The sequence below is a fragment of the Odontesthes bonariensis genome, chromosome 13 (assembly GCF_027942865.1).
Source record: "Odontesthes bonariensis isolate fOdoBon6 chromosome 13, fOdoBon6.hap1, whole genome shotgun sequence".
In the NCBI taxonomy this organism is placed as follows: domain Eukaryota; kingdom Metazoa; phylum Chordata; class Actinopteri; order Atheriniformes; family Atherinopsidae; genus Odontesthes; species Odontesthes bonariensis.
In genome coordinates this window covers 26,425,668-26,439,691 of record NC_134518.1, presented here as the reverse complement: position 1 = coordinate 26,439,691, position 14,024 = coordinate 26,425,668, and the positions used below count along the sequence as shown (strand labels likewise).

General features: G+C 41.8%; 1 protein-coding gene across 1 annotated transcript in view; it reads left to right on the top strand.

The window, feature by feature from the left end:
• Window positions 1-513: 513 nt before the first annotated feature.
• The window catches only part of gfra4b (GDNF family receptor alpha 4b), a 57,849-nt gene continuing 44,338 nt past the window's right edge, over window positions 514-14,024 (top strand). Inside the window, exon 1 of the mRNA XM_075480713.1 lies at window positions 514-875. Coding sequence (XP_075336828.1) covers window positions 833-875 — 43 coding nt within the window. The 5' untranslated portion in view covers window positions 514-832. The remainder of the gene's footprint in view (window positions 876-14,024) is intronic.

The following is a 14,024-nucleotide window of genomic DNA, read 5'->3' as shown; positions in this document are numbered from 1 at the left end:
TCAATTTTTCATTTTCATTTGCTCTCTGTAACAAAAATTCATATTATGTAAAGCAAACTGAATGACAAGCGTTAGGCCTTGAGGTGATAAAAGAGAGTGAGGGAATAAATGGTAATCATGGCAAACCTTTCAGTCACCCAATTTATTCAAGTAATGTATAAAACTATGAAGCTGTTTAAGTGATATCATGCAGAATTAACAGGATAGAAAAACATAAAAACATATTGTAATACAATGTCACAACAGAATGAATCTATGCAAGAAAAATACTACAGTGGAGGAGATAATCTACAATAAACTAGGATACATACAATGTCAAACTTCACAGGAATAAGGAATAATAATAATCATGTTTCCGTTTCAGAATCACCATTAAGCCACTGTATCACCGCTAAGACCTCTCCGTGTAAACGGACTGCTTAACGTCCGTTCCTGAACAAACAGTTCTCACCCCCCCCACCCTCCCTTTGGCAGTGCTTCTTCCCAACACTCAGCATCTCTCCAGCATCAAGGAGTTGTGCGACCACCTCGATGCGCAACAGAAGGCTCACAACACCGGACCATACAGCGCACAGGACAACTTTCACTCGCAGCATTACGCATGGCTTTTGCGCAAAAGCGCGACTGTAAGGGCGTCTCGGGACAAAGTGTTGGGATTCTAAGATACAGAAAGATATCATCCTGTCAAAAGACTTAGACTTAGGTTTTTTTTAAGAGACAAATCTTTGCGCAAATGATTTCCAAATGCACGGTAGGATATAATTCGTATAGCGTGTAAATATCCCGCTGTAGGTGTAGAAGCTCCGACGCATAAGGTGAAATTCAGACGGAGATGGATCTGTGGGGAGTTTATCTGTTCCATCTCTTAACTTTGGGTAAGTAAGAACTTTCTTTAAAAATAAGAAAATGAAATTCATCCATTGGTATCAGTCTTGAGTTGGGAAATTAAGGCAAACATGCTACATTCGGCTGTGATTGAAAATCTGTGATCAAATAACTGATGAAGAGTTTATCGTCCGTTCCCTTCATCTATGTTCTTCATGAAGCTGTTTGATTATTACTGCTGCATTGTTGCGTTTTAATTATTTTACAGTAATTATTAGAATACTGAACACAAATCAGCTGGGTTCCACGGCACTAAATGGTGGGCTGTGCAAAGCAGTTTTGCATACAGCTCATGTGTTGAGGAGTGTGCGTGTATGTCCCGCGCGCATGTGTGCGTGCATGCTTTTGGTGTCTGTGGATAATATCTTGCTATAATCATTTGTAAACACTGTTTTTTTTTATTACTGTCACTAAGCTGCCAGGCAACGTTTAAATGTGTATTACAAATAGTTTGATTATACAGCAAATAATTATTTAATACTTTTTTTTTTTTTACTCTCACACTGAATGATATGTAGAGTTATTTAGGAGAGTTACTTTTTTGTTTATTCCAGTAAATCCTCCAAAAGTGACCACTGGTAGCAGTATATCAGTCAATGCAGTAAGTGTCACTGAAGTACTTGTTCTCTGTGTAATTGAATGAAGCTGGAATATTGATTTTTGTGGAAACAATACACAGTCTGGAGAGAGGAGAGGTGCGTGTTGTTGGCTCTGAGTGTCTCTTTGTCGCTACACACAAATGTGTCAATCTCAGTCCTGCTGCCAAGGTGCCAACTAATGTGATTATATCCACTGATGGCCACCACAGCAGAGAGAATCACTGTCTTTTTCACTGACACCGGCTTTACTACTTAACAAAAGCAGAAAAATGCATTGCAGCACATCTTACACTGTTATACATTATTAATATGCCATCCTCTTTGGAAGTCATTCATTAAAGAAATGGAAGGAGATGCCAGTAAGAAATGGCGAATGGAAACAATACATATTGATCTCTGACAAAAGCACTTTTCTTCTTTGAATGATTTGGCTGGTAATGAATGATTAGAAGCTGACAAAGACACTGATGTTCTCAACCATTTACTTAAACAAAATTCACTTATATATACATGATAAAAAACACAAAGCACTGCAGTTTGTTTAAGCTGCTAATTCTTCTTGTTTGCCTGTCTTCTCAAAATAGGTAAATAACTGCAAAGGGTCAAACACTATGCTATATTTACATGACTCAACCCATTTATGCAGTATTCTGGGGCGTTTTTGTCACATTCATAGCTTATTTGGACAGGAAACTAAATTCATATATTATCTACCTCTCCTCACTACTCCCAGATACCTGCAAGCCACAAAAGAATAATCACAATTCTCAAGAAAGAGCTCTTAAGGTAAAATTCAGTATTTTTCGTCTGGAAATAGTGGCCATTAGTCACAGATTGTTGTGCTAGTTTTTGTCTTGTTGCTGTTAATTGTTTGGTGAAATAAAGTGAGAAGATAGAAATAATTCTACGTGTTTATTTGTGCTCACAAATGACTACACAGAAATATAGAGCGAAAGCATAAGCAGTTTTTTTCAAAATGGAAAAAAAAATCTTAATTATTCTTAAGTTTAATTTTTGTAAGTATTTGTGAGAGATATGTGTTGAAGCAAACACATCAAATCTTGTTGAAATAAGGCACACCTTCTGTTAGTTCTAAGGTCTTATGTGTCAAGACATAATAATAAATCATCTGGTCCTTACCAGGTCTTGAAATGATGTAAATCAAAACTATACCAAAAATATAGAAGCAGTGTGTGAAGTATATCACATGATTCAATGCCTTTAGCAGCAATAACTTGAAGTAAATGCGTTTTGTATAATATTATATTTCTCTCACATCATCTTGGAGAGGGTTTTGGCCTGCTTTTCTTTTGTTGTTTAATTTCACTATGGTTTGAGAGCTTTTCTTTTAAATCCACAGCTACCTAAAAGTCTAAGGTCTGGACTTTGACTGAATCGTTGCAAATCTTTTTGACACATTCTATTGTAGATTTGCTGCTGTGTTTAAGATTGTTGTCCTGTTATGAGACATGGTTTCAGCCACATCCCACCTGTCAGGCATTAATACTAACCCTTATATTACAAAAATACTTTGGTAAACAGAGGCGTTCATGGTGAACTCAAATACCCCAAAGTTTTCTGAGGCAGTAAAACAAGCCCAAACATTCACATTGTTTCAGAAGTCTTGTGGTTTGTTCAGATGTAACTTTACAAACCTGAGCTATGCTGCCATGTTCTATTTAGTGAGAAGAGGCTTTCTCCCGGTAACCCATTCCACAAGCCATACTTGTGCGGCGATTTTCTATTGTACTATTATGAACTTTCATGTTTTAGCATGCTAACTAAGGGCTGTGGTGTCTGAGAGGTAGCTGTTGTTGTATTTTATTTTGTAATATCTTAAAACGAGCTTGGCATCCATTGATGACCGTCTTTAATGTTTTCACTTGTGATTAAAGTTTCCCACTGTAGAATGATAGTTTGTTTGGAATTGGCCTTACTCCATAATTGAGGAGCAGCAACAGTTGCTTCTCTAAGATGACTGTAGACATTATGTTAATACACCTAAATGCTGCACACCAGCAAACTGTCAAAACCTCTGCTATCATAGATGTGCTCATTCTTGTTGATGTTCAGTTCATTGAGTGCATTTGTTTAGCAGCACTTGGCTGCTACTTAGCCTCTTAAAACGCTTTTGATAAGGATGTACTTTTTTTTGTACAGAATTTTGGCTTAGTTTTTGTACTTGTACGATCCAGATGATATTTAAAAAGACAAAGAAAATCCTGGTAAACAAAACCTTAAAATGATTAACATTCAAAAGCATTTTTATGGCTCCACATGAATATCCCAAGTATGATCAATCTCTCAGGGATTCTTTCAATATGGTAGAATATTATTGCTGGATCTGTTTTTATATAATTTTATACAAATTATTTGATTTCTTTTAAGCTTTTCATATCTATCGATTTGGGCTGCATGGTGGTGTGGTGGTTAGCACCATTGCCTCACAGCAAGAGAGTTCCAGGTTCAACTCCCAGCTGGGGCCTTTCTGTGTGGAGTTTGCATGTTCTCCCCGTTTATGTGTGGGTTCTCTCTGAGTACTCCAGCTTCCTCCCACTGTCCAAAAACATGCATGTTAGGTTAATTGGTGTACCTAAAATTGTCCCTAAGAGTGACTGTGGTTGCTTGTCTCTGTGTGGCCCTGTGATGGACTGGTGACCTGTCCATGGTGTACCCCACCTCCTGCCCGATGACTGCTGGGATAGGCTCCAGCCTCCCCCGCGACCCCACCGACGGATTAAGTGGTTATGGAAAATGGATGGATGGATGGATCTATCGACTTACAAATGAACTGATCAGTTGTACAAACACTAATCTATGAAAAGGATTATCAGAATTATTTTACAGCCTTAGAATAATTACAGGTTCAACTCAAAGCAGGAACTGGTGAAATCACCTCGAATTATGCTCCATCTGTTCCATTAAATCAGCCAGTCTCTTAATGTTGGTTTGCTAAGCCTGTTTGTCAAGGTGCTGCATTCCTGCTGGGATCTGGTTTGTTGGTCTGAGCTATGACATGAACCTTGAGTGGGGATGATATGACATGTCAGACATGAATCGAGCAGAGGGTCAGTTATGCATTCAGAGAAGCCGTAGAGTTCAAACTCAGTTACTGCTTCCTCCGATATGGAAAATAAAACATGATTTCAAGGCAAGAAGTTGCCTGTTCCTGCTTTGATATTATCTCCATGATAAATGTGCAATGGAGCTCAATTTGACAGTTACATATTAAAGATTTAAATTATATAGAATTAAACACAATTGTGCAAGGTAAATTTTATTTCTAATATTAGATAACAAATTTTCCTCAGTATTATTTCAAAATGACAAACAATACACCACAGTCACATCACAAATATTTCATCTCATGGTGCAAGGCCAAATAGAAGGACAAGGTGATTGTATTTAATATTAATAGGCAAAAGAGAAAAAGTAAGAAATGTTGTCAAAATGGCACACAAGCTAGTAAGGGTAAAAGTCATCTTGGAGCTGCCAAATACGTTCAAATTCAAGATTAAGCTTTGAGAAAAAAAAGATAAAAACATATAGGCCTGTCATAGCTTTTTAGTTTGTTTTTAAGTTTCTTAAGGGTAGAAGATGTACTATTCTTAACCTCCTTCTTCTCCAACAAACTTGATTTTTAACTGCACTCAACTTCAACTACCATCATGCTACAATCTTTGATGTAATCTTTTCTGCATTACATGAAATGACTTGTGTCTGTAATGAATATAGATAACTACAGCCAGGCATGCTATTTCCTGACATATAGGCTATCTTCTTGTTTGGGGATTTGTCATGAATCTCATTTGAAGCAGATAGCGGGCTACTGATGGTGATGAGACAACCAAGCTCATGCTCATGCTGTCTTTATGCGGGATAAATGGAGCAGCTGTGTAATCCCAGTAAAGTATTGAGGTGTTACCCTGGTTAGGAGAGATTTATTGAGACATTAGAACAATTCAAACATATAATACCCATTTATAACAATATACACATTTTAACCTTCAAATTTACTGTTAAGGTGGGTCAAATATGTCATTGTTAAAGTTAAGATCAATTCACATTACTTCAAAAAGGCACTTTATAATTTCATATGCCTAATGAGGATATTATTTCAGAGCAATGTCTTAATGGGATGTTAAACATAGTTGCTATTGTTCAAAAGATTGATGTAATCTTAAGGTATTTCAAAGATTACTTGGTCAACTTATAAAGAAACTAATGCAAAACCCCAAATCCAAATTATATTTTTATTTGTGAATGAGAGGAGTAAAACTTCTCTCTTCAAATAATCATGGTTTCATTGCACCTATGTCATGAGCGATGTACTATGAAGCGAGATTTGTGACTTAGTGTGGGATGTTTAGCCTAAAGTCAGTTTTCAGTGTCATGTTGGTCTCTTTAACCTGCCTAGATAACCATAATAGCCCAGGTTAATCGCAAAACCTACACTGGAGCAATTTTGTGTTCAGAGTTTCTGTTCAAATCTTCATCCTTTCACTGGTTCTTATCCTGATATTCCAGACAGCAAAATGTCATCATGCAGAACTACTGAATCATTGCTGATGACTGTAATTATGACCAAACTGAAAGCGCTTGCAAGACATTGAGAAAAAGTCAAATTGTCAAATAACAGATGGAAAATCAATAATTCAACTGTCATTTTTAAATTGGTCAGTGAATTTGAATTATTCTGAAACGTTAGCATTTCAGTCACCAAATCTAATCATTTTTTTAGCATTTAATCTAATAAAAAGTTGGAAACCTGAGCCAAAAATAAACCTTTTCGATGAGGACTTTTGATGAGAGCATTAAAGCTGCCGTCGGCAGGTTTTCAAAATTCTGAGTCTAAAGTCGGAAAATTCGAACTGATACAACTTTCAGGTCCCTCCCCCAACCTCTACCAAGCTCCAAATCTCCCCCCAAACCCCTCCCCCTCTGTGGACGAGGTTGTGCACGTGAGTTCACACCAGTGTGCGCGCACACAAGCTGGGGCAGAGTCACGCTCAGCAGCTTGTGCACAAGCTGTGATTGACAAGTAGCGATTCCTCCACCCTAACGTAATTGGTTAAAAACAGCCGGGAGCCCTCGATTTTTGCAAGCATGATTACAGGCTTTAGAGGGAGCTACAGAATTCAGGATTTTTCCTAAACAGCCTATTTAATATTCTACTTCCAGAATCCCATGACAGTTCAAGCTAATATGACTAAAAAAAAGTGGCCGACGGCAGCTTTAATATTGAATACCAAAGGTGATTTAGAGCTGAAGGAATAGGTTACAATATATGAACTCTGTTGAGTGTAATTCATGCCACCAAAGGAGCTTTGCAGTTACAAACAAACTGCAAGCTGTGCATCAGCCCCATGAGCTGTCAACTAACCGTGGTGGGGGGGGTTGCATGCCCCAATGAGTCTGGGAGCTATGTTTAAGCTTTAAGCCCTTGGTAGGGTCACCCAAGGCAAACGGATCCTAGATGAGGGACCGAAGAAAAACGTTTTCTTTTGCCCGGATGCGGGTCACAGGGGCCTCTGGGGTTCCGGCTTGATAAAGTCAGACTCACCTCGACGCATGGCTTGGGCTCCAGAACCAGTCTCCTTGAGAGGGGTTAGAGTCTCTTTCACTCTGGAGGAGGCCCTGGAGAGTGCTCCTGCAGGAGACTTCAATGCTCACGTGGGCAATGACAGTGAGACCTGGAAGCAGGTGATTGGGAGGAACGGCCCACCGATCTGAATCAGAGTAGTGTTCTGTTGTTGGACTTCTGTGCTTGTCATGGACTGTCCATAACGAACACCATGTTCAGGCATAAGGGTGTCCATATGTAAACTTGGCACCAGGACACCCGAGGCCGCAGTTCGATGATCGACTTTGTGCTTGAATCATCGGACTTGAATCATCCGCCCCTCTCTTCACCCGTATGTCCTGGACACACGGGTGAAGAGAGGGGCGGAGCTGTCAACTGAGACCACCTGGTGGTGAGTTGGCTCCACTGGTGGGGGAGGAAGCCGATCAGACCTGGCAGGCCCAAATGTATTGTGAGGGTCTGCTGGGAACGTCTGGCGGAATCCCCTGTCAGAAGGAGCTTTAACTCCCTCCTCCTGCAAAGCTTCAACCATGTCCCGGGGGAGGTGGGGGACATTGAGCCTGAATGGGCCATGTTCCGTGTCTCCATTGTTGAGGCAGCTGACCGGAGCTGTGGCCATAAGGTAGTCAGTGCCTGTCGTGGTGGCAACCCCCGAACCCGCTGGTGGACAGGTCAAGCTGAAGAAGGAGTCGTATCGGGCCTTTTTGGCCAGTGGGACTCTGGAAGCAGCTGATTGGTACTGACAGACTCGGCGGTTGCTGAGGCAAAAACTCAGGCTTGGGAGGAGTTCGGTGAGGCCATGGAGAACGACTTCTGGACGGCCTCAAAGAGATTCTGGTCCACCATCCGGAGAGGAGGATCCGTCGGATAGTCGAACCTCGGATTCAGGAGGTGCAGTGTGGTTTTCGTCCTGGCCGTGGAACAGCGGACCAGCTCTACACCCTCAGCAGGGTCCTGGAGGGTGCATGGGAGTTTGCCCAACCGGTTTACATGTGTTTTGTGGACTTGGAGAAGGAGTTCGACCATGACTCCATCAGGGCTGCAACGATTCTGTTCATGATTTCTATGGACAGAATTTCTAGGGGCAGCCAGGGAATTGAGGGGGTTTTGGCGACCTCAGAATCTGGTCTCTGCTTTTTGTGGATGATGCGGTTCTGTTAGCGTTGTCGGGCTATGACCTTCAGCTCTCACTGAAGCGGTTCGCGACCAAGTGTGAAGCGGCTGGGATGAGAATCAACACCTCCAAATCCGAGACCATGGTCCTCAGCCGGAAAAGGGTGGAATGCCCTATCCGGGTTGGGAATCCTTGAGATCCTTCCCCAAGTGGAGGAGTTCAAGTATCTCCGGGTCTTGTTCACGAGTGAGGGACGAATGGAGAGGGGAGATGACAGAGGGATCGGTGCGGCATCTGCGGGCTCTGCACCGGCCCGTCGTGGTGAAGAAGGAGCTGAGCCAGAAGGCGAACCTCTAGATTTACCGGTTAATCTACGTTCCTACCCTCACCTATGGTCACGAGCTGTGGGTAGTGACCGAAAGAACGAGATCGCGAATACAAGTGGCCGAAATGGGCTTCCTCCGCAGGGTGTCTGGGCTCTCCCTTAGAGATAGGGTGAGAAGCTCGGTCATCCAGGAGGGGCTCGGAGTAGAACCGCTGCTCCTCCACATCGAGAGGAGTCAGATGAGGTGGCTCGGGCATCTGGTTAGGATGCCTCCCAGACGCCTCCCTGGTGAGGTGTTCCGGGCACGCCCCACTGGGAGGAGGCCCCGGGGAAGACCGAGAACATGTTGGAGAGACTATGTCTCTCGGCTGGCCTGGGAATGCCTCAGGATTCCCCCAGAAGAGCTGGAGGAAGTGGCCGGGGATAGGGACGTCTGGGTTTCTTTGCTCAAGCTGCTGCCCCCGCGACCCGATCCCCGGAGAAACGGTGCAGGATGGATGGATGGATGTGCATCAGGTTACCATGGGAACCATATATTCAGCTGGTGAATTAAAATGGGCATTATATGTTTTTTTTAATTTTTCCTTATTCACTGATTCTGTGCCATACTGCTAATACTAGATCTACCACAGATTAAAAAATTAGTCCATATATCAAAGATATTCTTTTCATAAAATGTACTTTATTTGGATTTGGAGACTGAGATGAATTATATTTAATTTTAGACGTGTCGGAGTTAATGCATTTCTTGAGTAAGAAGTTAATTGTTTAGTAACTTGTTCAGCTAAACATAAAAATCAGACTTATAATCAACTTACTACTTTGCACAATTAGCAATTTATTGATATAATTCCTCTATGAGTGTGCAGTTCCTGAAATGATTTATGTATTCCGCAAAGGTGTTTATTCCCACAATCAGGCAGTCGTGTATTTTGTGCAGAAAAAGCATCAAATGACGTAGGAAAGGCCCTTTTTATGTGAGTGCACAGTCAGAAGAAAAAAACACCTTCTTGCGTGAAGCAATAAAGTTTTATAGCAAAAAACTGCAGCTGCCGAATTCACTTGCATGTTGAAAAAACATAATGAAGTTCAGATTGATTTCAGGCCTGTTTAAACAGTTTGAATTTTTGTGCGCTGTACCTTGAAACAATTGTTCACTCAAACCTTGTCACATACTGACACAAAGTCAGGAAGCCATGACATAATTTTTTTAAACCAAGACAAACCCTGCAGGGTTGAAAAATTGAGCCAACATGGGACTGACAAATTACTCAGTACTCAGAATAGCCACTAGATGCTCCCTCAAAAAATGAATCAATCGCCATACATCTCTAGATTACAAAAAAAACAACTTTACAGCTAAAATAATTTTTACAGTCTGCTATCGCAGTTCTAAAGCCAATTTCTCTGTTTGTGAGAACAGGTCAGCTGTACATCGGACTGAATTTTTGTATTTCTCAGCTCAGACAAAATATTACACATGATTATGACCACACAAGCATGAGAGGTGATAGGGGAATAATTCACAACATTGCCAACAAAGAGACTTGGCTTGTAACCTGGCACCAGACATTACATTACATTACAGTACGGTCATTTTGCAGACGCTTTTATCCAAAGCGACTTACAATAAGTGTGTTCAACATCGGTAGGCAAAAGAACTTCAGGTCACAAGAAATCATAAGTGCATTTCCTTCCAAAACCAAACAGCTAAGAGCATAACTAGTGCCAGAGTAAGTGCGATAAGTCAGGTACCTAGACAGATGGGAAGACAATTTAGAAAACAAAGACAATTTAGGAAACAAATAAGTGAGTAAGGAACTAGGACAAAGCAGGTGATGTCCTAAGAGGGCGGATCAGGGTAGTGTTTCCTGAAGAGGTGGGTTTTCAGCCTGCGGCGAAAGATGGGCAGCGACTCAGCTGTCCTGACATCAGTCGGGAGATCGTTCCACCATCGGGGTGCCAGAACAGAGAAAAGCCGTGACCATGTCGATCGTGCGCAGGGACCCCTGAGTGACGGGGCAGCCAGGCGCCGTGAGGCCGCAGAGCGAAGTGGTCGGGCGGGGGTGTAGGGCTTGACCATAGCCTGGAGGTATGAAGGAGCTGTTCCTTCCACTGCCCTGTAGGCTAGCACCAGAGTCTTAAACTGGATGTGAGCAGCTACAGGGAGCCAGTGTAGAGAGTGGAGAAGAGGAGTGGTGTGGGAGAACTTGGGGAGGTTGAACACCAGACGAGCAGCAGCTTTCTGAACCAGCTCCAGAGGTCTGATGGCAGAAGCCGTGGCGCCAGCAAGGAGCGAGTTGCACCTGTGCTGCCTTGTCGGTGAGGAAGGGGCGAATCCTCCAGATGTTGTAGAGGAGGAATCGGCAGGAACGGGTCACTGATGCGATGTTTGGCGAGAACGACAGTTGGTCGTCCAGGGTCACACCCAGATTCCTCTCGGTCCGGGTTGACGTCACCACGGAGTCATCGATGGTGATGGCCAGATCTCGGAACGGGCAGCCCTTCCCCGGGAGAAACACCAGCTCAGTCTTGTCCAGGTTGAGCTTAAGGTGGTGCATCGACATCCACCCCGAGATGTCTGCCAGGCACGCAGCAATGCGTGCCTCCCCTTGGGTGTCAGAAGGGGGAAAAGACAGAATCAGCTGGGTGTCGTCTGCATAGCAGTGGTAGGAAAAGTTATGGGAGTGGATGACAGAACCAAGAGATGATGTGTAGAGGGAGAAAAGAAGAGGACCCAAGACCGAACCTTGGGGAACCCCATTGGTGAGCCTACGTGGCTTCGACACAGACCCTCTCAGTGTTACCTGGTTGGAGCGATCTGTCAGGTAGGATGAGAACATGGAGAGTGCAGAGCCAGAAACACCCATTCCCTCCACGGTAGAGAGAAGGATGTGGTGGTTCACTCTGTCAAATGCTGCAGACAGGTCCAGGAGAATCAAGACAGAGGAGAGAGAGTTAGCTCGAGCAGTTTGGAGGGACTCAGTTACTGCTAGGAGGGCCGTCTCAGTTGAGTGGCCCACCTTGAACCCGGACTGGTAGAGATCCAAGAGGTTGTTCTGGTGGAGGTAAGAGGACAGTTGTTTAAAGACAGCACGTTCAAGAGTTTTGGACAGAAAGGGTAGAAGGGATACCGGTCTGTAATTCTTGATCTCTGTAGGGTCAAGAGCTGGTTTCTTTAGAAGAGGAGTGACTCTGGCAGTCTTGAAAGCAGAAGGAAAAGAGCCTGATGTCAAAGATGTGTTAATGAGGCTGGTCAGGTAAGGAAGAAGATCAGGTGCAGCAGAATGAAGGAGAGGGGAAGGGACTGGGTCAAGGGAACATGTGGTGGGGCGACTAGATGTTACAAGACTTTCAATACATTGCTGGTCTATTATTGTTACACTTATGAGTACCAAAATACCAAAAAATTAGTTAGGTTGAGATGCATCCTGCAACAGTGATATAACATTTTCTCCAATTTCATGTTAGTGTATTTAGATGTTGATTGATTTCTTTTGGACTGCCCTGCAACTGCAAAGGGAAAAGTTATTGTTCATGTTAAAAGTGATGCCAAGAGGTTCTGATCAAGCGTCTATATGCGGCAATTTGGCTCTGAAAATAGGTTGTACTAAATCAAGTATTTAAAACATGATACTAATTAGATTTTAGTTTTGCAAATCTTATTTTTCTCAGTTAAAGACAAACTTATTAATAAAAAGAGGGAAACTATTAAGAAAATGTGGCTGCAGTTGGTAGTATTGTTGCCTCACAACAAGAAGGTTAAAACAGCAGCAGGAGCCTTTCTGTGTGGGGTATGCATGTTCTTCCCTGTGTCTCCATGGGTTTTTCCACGGATCTGATTTCCTCCCACCGCTCAAACCCTACATGCTAGGCTAATTGATGAATCCAAATCGACTTTGTAAGCCGTATAATATCAGCCAAGACACCAAGCTTAATTTCCCACAACTCTAAACAGAATAAAATGGGTAAGAAAATGGAAGGATAGTGTCATTCATAACTTTATTTAACTGTACTAATGGCATCTTTGCTGAACTTTTAAAACAGCTTATTACTAGACCTTGGGGTTTAGGGTTATATCTAATAAACCTCAGGGTTTCCAGAATATAAAACTATAAAAGGTATGAGTTTTTCATCTAAAATATCGATAAAGTACATGGGAGCAGCAGTCATTTGCTGAGGTTAAAAGCTTCAGAGACAGAATGGCTATTACACTTTTCCTGTGGGCTGCCTCTGTTCTACTGCCATTCTCAAAAATGTCTTTTATATTAAATTATTAAGGTTTTTAAATCTGCTGTTCCTACATTGGTATTCACCTGCTATCAGCTTTGACCTTTATTAGTGACATTATTCAATTTCTCACACAATTGTCCAATTGTAATATTAAACTATGATAACTTTAAACTGTATATAAAGTTTGAGAGTCAAAGAGTTTCTCACATTAGAAAAGTCTGAAAGTCTGAGACAGACAGTTACACTGTCAGAGGCTGCTGGGGGAGGGTGAATGCAAAGACATGCCATTGATTAGGAGTGATGTATGTGGTTGAAAAATAAATGAGTCTGGGTTTAAAGCCCTAATCCATTATTGTAGTCGATTTCCTCCAGTTATATCACAGGTAACTAATTACTGAGTAAGTTTACATTTTGAGATTTATGTGATTGAAGACATCCTATTAGATGAAAATAACCAACAGCTCATTTGGCAAAGCACAGCATACTAAGATTTTCCAAATTGTTTAAACCTGCTGAAATCAATTATTATATAACAGTAGATTGGAGTCAAATAATTTCCTTTCAATTCAAACATGGGCAAATTGTAATTATCACCCAAATGCTGCAGTTTCCCCTCAGCTGTACAGAGCATTTAGGAGTTTCAGTAACAGAGGCATTCCACCCACAAATTCTTTTTGTCTTTTTACTACATTAACTTTAATGTTTTATGACCGTAAATAGCTGACGGTATTGTGCTTTGTTAGCGGCTAGAAAACTTTGAGTTCTACTCTGAGACCAGTTGTTAAAAACAACCAAGCACAGGTGCAGATGTGTTAAACATTCTTTGTATCCACTGTTATTTCTCAGCCTACATTTACCTACATTAGGCACATACTATCTAAACCCAACACATAATGTGCTCACATTAAATAAAGGGCGAAACGGGCTCTCAGCCTGATACTGTTGCCAAGAAACTAGCAAACCTTTTTCTCTGACGTAGTTACTCTTTTCTATTGTAACAATTTTTTTCTCATCATTTCTCTTTGCATTTTCTTTTCTCAAACAAATTTGAGCAACACTTAAAAGTTGACTTGACATTATGTACCAAAGATGTATAATTTGCAAATCAGAGGCAACTACAGTAAAAACCTCTTTATTTCTCAAAATATGAGAATAATAAGGCTGATGATTATGGTTTGGTATTATCAATGCATTTGACTGAAGATAACTGCTGCTCTGTTGCTTTTGAAGTAGGTCTGTGATTGCTAATTTCCAACTGTGTTGGAGGAGAGTGGGGGTTACTGG